Source organism: Taurulus bubalis (genome assembly GCF_910589615.1).
Source record: "Taurulus bubalis genome assembly, chromosome: 5".
Taxonomy (NCBI): Eukaryota; Metazoa; Chordata; class Actinopteri; order Perciformes; family Cottidae; genus Taurulus; species Taurulus bubalis.
The window spans coordinates 962572-967286 of record NC_136593.1 but is presented as its reverse complement, the minus strand read 5'-3'; the positions used below and the strand labels follow the sequence as shown (position 1 = coordinate 967286).

Sequence of the window (4715 nt, the reverse complement as noted above, 5' to 3'; positions counted from 1 at the left end):
GTTTCTCTATAAAGGTTGTTCCACCTGACGCCTCCTCACCTGAAATAAATGCCTCCTTGTCTTCATCATCATCTTCATCACCAGCTGAAGGAAAACCATTTGAGTCCTTTGAACACGTCAACGGCTCTTCTTGCATATTTCTATATTTCTACCTTCAACCAGACGTAGAAAGGATTAAATATATTAGGTTCATATACTTATGTATACACATATACATATATATATATATATATATATATATATATATATATATATATATATATATATATATATATATATATAGTGGTACATGTATCTACATGCTTTGATGCTTGTTGGGAAATATATATTAAAAACAAAAACTTCACATTATTATTAATTAATATTTATTTAAAAGAAATCCGGTTTGTATTCGTAGAAACCGTTTCAGGGTGTTGAACGTTAAATCCGGTGTCTCTGGTTGGTGGTTTGTGAGCGGGTCACTCCTCGCTGACGCCGCGCTCCCACGCCACCTTGGCCTGCTCCTCCTTGGTCGCTGCGATGATGGGCTGGGAGATCTTGCGCGGCATGGGCCGGGGCGCGGGGGGGGGCGGCGGGCGGGGGGTTCAGGGGGTCCTCCTCGGGGATGCACCCCTCTCTGAGGTAGGGCTTGGGGGGCAGGGCCGGAGGCGGCTCGTGGAGCTGGTAGAGGGGCGGGTGGTGGGGGAGGTAGTGCGGGTGGAAGTGGTGGTGGTAGTAGAGGGGCTGGGGGGGGGGGCGGCCCATCCTGCGCTCCGAGGGAGGCCGAACCCGGAGCCTGGGGCTGGATTTGGCCCCCCGGGGCGGAGTGGCTGCGGCAGGGCGGGGGCTTGACTTCGTCCAGGACTTCGGGCTCGGAGACGCTGTACCGGACGGGCTGGTAGGGCGCGTCCGGGTCCTCCTGGTCCGCGGTCCAGGCCTGGCCGCCGGGGCCGGACTCCAGGGGGTCCGTGCGGCCGGCGGCGGGGTCGGAGGAGGAGGTGGCGCCGCCGAAGGTGCTCTCGCCGAGGGAGGAGACGCCGGAGCTGGCGCTGCCCGACAGGGTGGAGCTACTGCCACCCAGGACGGACTGAGGACTGGTGGGCGAGGCAGGTATAGGGTGCAGGGGAGACTGGAGAGAGAGGGTCATGAAGGAAAGTTATGAACTGAGACAAAGAAGGCATGAACATTAATAACGTATTGATCTCTGATCATGTGACATCGTAAACAACCAATCAGTGTTTAGACCGAGGAGGAGAGCTAGCAACGTTAGCAGCACCGCTAACGGAGAACCAGCAGGAGGAGAGCTAGCAACGTTAGAAGCACTGCTAACGGAGAATCCACAGGAGGAGCGCTAGTAACGTTAGCAGCACCGCTAATGGAGAATCAACAGGAGGAGTGCTAGCAACGTTAGCAGCACCGCTAACGGAGAACCAACAGGAGGAGCGCTAGTAATGTTAGCAGCACTGCTAACGGAGAACCAACAGGAGGAGTGCTAGTAACGTTAGCAGCACCGCTAATGGAGAACCAACAGGAGGAGAGCTAGTAACGTTAGCAGCACCGCTAATGGAGAACCAACAGGAGGAGAGCTAGCAACGTTAGCAGCACCGCTAATGGAGAACCAACAGGAGGAGAGCTAGCAACGTTAGCAGCACCGCTAACGGAGAACCAACAGGAGGAGCGCTAGCAACGTTAGCAGCACCTAGCATAGTTTGTACAGAAAGGATGAACTGAATGTTGAAGAATCAAACTGACAAACAGGGAAGTGAGAGAAGAGAAAAGGAGAAACTACAAACAGAAGATCTGCTTCCTGGTTTCTTTATCTTTCATCTTTAATATTAGACGAGCATTTTGGAAAATAAAATGCCGACAGTTTGATTTTCAAATGAATTTGGCTTCTAAACTTTTACAAAGTCGTCACATTTGTTCATTTTTCATCTTGAAAGTTGTTTAAATCTAAATAAAAAAATAATGCTGAGGTGCCTTTCTTTAGCAGTGCAGACAGACAGGCAGACAGACAGACAGGCTATCATCCACACCAGGAGGAGGAGGAGGAGGAAGAGGAGGAGGAGGAAGAGGAGCAGGAGGAAGAGGAGGAGGAGGAAGAGGAGGAGGAGGAAGAGGAGGAAGAGGAGGAGGAGGAAGAGGAGGAGGAGGAGGAAGAGGAGGAAGAGGAGGAGGAGGAAGAGGAGGAGGAGGAGGAGGAGGAGGAGGAGGAGGAGGAAGAGGAGGAGGAGGAGGAAGAGGAGGAGGAGGAGGAAGAGGAGGAGGAGGGTACCTTTCTTAAGGAGCGCGCAGGGAGAGCTGGAGGGAGGTCGCTGAGCTGGTGGTGGAAAGCATCAAAGTGCATCGACAGGTGTTGTCCTACAGGGGGAGACACAGCACACACACCTGAGACCAGAGAGGAAGAGGAGGAGGAGGAGGAGGAGTAGGAGGAGGAGGAGGAGTAGGAGGAGGAGGAGGAGGAGGAGGAGTAGGAGTAGGAGGAGGAGGAGGAGGAGGAGGAGGAGGAGGAGGAGTAGGAGGAGGAGGAGGAGTAGGAGTAGGAGGAGGAGGAGGAGGAGGAGGAGGAGTAGGAGTAGGAGGAGGTGGAGGAGGAGGAGGAGGAGGAGGAGGAGGAGGAGAGGTCTTTCTAAAAGTCTTTCAGTTTCAGTTAATAATAATAACAACAACAAAGACTTCTGTGCTTTATGCTGCTGAGTCTCTGCTTTTCAAAATAACAGCTCATTTATTCTGTAAATAATTAAATCAATTTAGAAAGATGGAAGCCAAAGTTCATCTCAACAACAACAATAACAACAACACACACACACACAACATATAACACACGTACCATGAGGGAGGTTGCGTGGGGGAACAGGAGGCGCCATGACTCCGCCCACATGAGCAGACAGGAAGGGGAGGGCTTCTCTGGTGCCGCTGTCCAAACTCCAACTGCTGGGAGTAGTGAGGACTGGGAGGGAGGAAGAGGAGGAGGAAGAGGAGAAGAAGATGCATGGACATCTCTCACGTCACGGTTCTACCTATGTACTGAAAGTCAGAATGAGTGTGTGTCCTCACCTTTCTCCACCACAGACAGGTTGGGGTCGCTGCAGGGTTTACAAGGACCAATCACCTGGTGGAGCAGCGCCCGCTGGAAGTGGGAGGGCTGAGGACAAAGACAAGGCCTTAGACCTGGACCCTGAAGGCCTTAGACCTGGACCCTGAAGGCCTTAGACCTGGACCCTGAAGGCCTTAGACCTGGACCCTGAAGGCCTTAGACCTGGACCCTGAAGGCCTTAGACCTGGACCCTGAAGGCCTTAGACCTGGACCCTGAAGGCCAAGTCTAAGACTTGAAACTAGAGATTGAGACATAAACTCATGTTTACAATGTTTACTGAGGGAATACATCAAGAGAAGTAGAGTCATTTATATAGACTTCTATACAACCAGAGGAGTCACCCCCTGGTGGTCAGGAGAGAGAATGCAGCTTTAACACATGAAGCATAGACTTCTATACAACCAGAGGAGTCGCCCCCTGGTGGTCAAGAGAGAGAATGCAGGGTTAAGACACTCTAAAGAACCAGTGATTTGAAGACGACAGAGACAAGGTGACCCTGGAGGTAAGGCCCTGGCCGCTCTCTGCCTACCTGCCCGTTGTCGCTGATGTTGGTGTACATGGCGCTGCTCGGCCGCTCGCGGTGCGGCGGCAGCAGCATCAGCATCTCTCTGTTGTGTCTGTATTTGTCCGGCAGCGACGGAGAGCCGACTGCAGAGACGGAGAGACGACTTAACAGACTGAAAACACCTGAACGCGTCATGCGATGCTGCGGGGTCTCAGCGGCTCACCTCTGATGGTGGAGGGGGCGGAGTTCATCATCTGAGAGGGCGCCGAGTGGGTGGAGCTAAGGCTGGAGGAGGAGGGGCTCGCCTGTGTGAGGAAACGCCTCTGCTCATGTTAAAGCCTTCAATCAATGGAAATGAATTCAAGTCTGATATGCTAAGCTGTGTTTGTGATATTCACATCACACTTTGAACTTATCGTCCTTCATTCATCCAAACGTTCGAAGGGTCAGTGGATTTTTCACACTTATTGAATAAATGCAGCATAATATTAATGCAACAACTAATAAAGAGTAAATGTGTACTAAAAGTACACATTTACACAACAAGTCGTACAAATCTAAAAATGTAGAGTTCATTTATTATTTCTCATCTTTATTTGTTTCCTCTAGTTTCTTCTGCCGATTCATCGATTGTGAATGTTCCTCTCGGATGATAAATGTTCTTGTTTGCGATCTATTTATTTTCATTTTCTTATCCAAATCATAAAATGATATATAATGATATAATATATGTTTGCATGATAATTTAATATAAAAAAACATCAGCAAGTCACAGCAGAGCACCTCTGTGTTATTGATCACGTGGACTATGACTTGCAGTCGTGAAAGAATACAATAAAGAAAAGGAATATTAAAAGGAATAAAGTGAAGCTGAACCCGACCTGCATGCGGTAGAAGTCCTCAGGATGCTCCACCACCACGCCGTCCGCCAGGAGCAGCAGGCTGCCGGGGCCGGCCTCACTGGAGGGGTGAGAGGAGAGAGAGGAGGGGGAGCGCACCGGAGTCAACAGGGCTATAGGGCTGGAGGGGGGAACCGGGGGGGGGGGGGAGGGGAGGAGGAGGAGGAGGAGGAGGAGGAGGAGGAGGAAGAGGAGGAGGAGGAGGAGGAGGAGGAGGAGGAGGAGGAGGAGGAG

At 51.1% G+C, this 4715-nt stretch overlaps 1 protein-coding gene across 1 annotated transcript in view; it reads right to left on the bottom strand.

The window, feature by feature from the left end:
* Nucleotides 1–458: 458 nt before the first annotated feature.
* Nucleotides 459–4715, bottom strand: part of LOC306736521 (dedicator of cytokinesis protein 3-like) — a gene marked incomplete at both ends in the record, with an annotated part of 79941 nt that continues 75684 nt past the window's right edge. The window contains 9 exon segments of the mRNA XM_079218166.1: nucleotides 459–582; nucleotides 584–733; nucleotides 735–1108; nucleotides 2255–2340; nucleotides 2810–2929; nucleotides 3037–3124; nucleotides 3607–3725; nucleotides 3806–3887; nucleotides 4464–4602. Of these exon segments, the coding sequence (XP_079074292.1) occupies nucleotides 459–582; nucleotides 584–733; nucleotides 735–1108; nucleotides 2255–2340; nucleotides 2810–2929; nucleotides 3037–3124; nucleotides 3607–3725; nucleotides 3806–3887; nucleotides 4464–4602 (1282 nt within the window).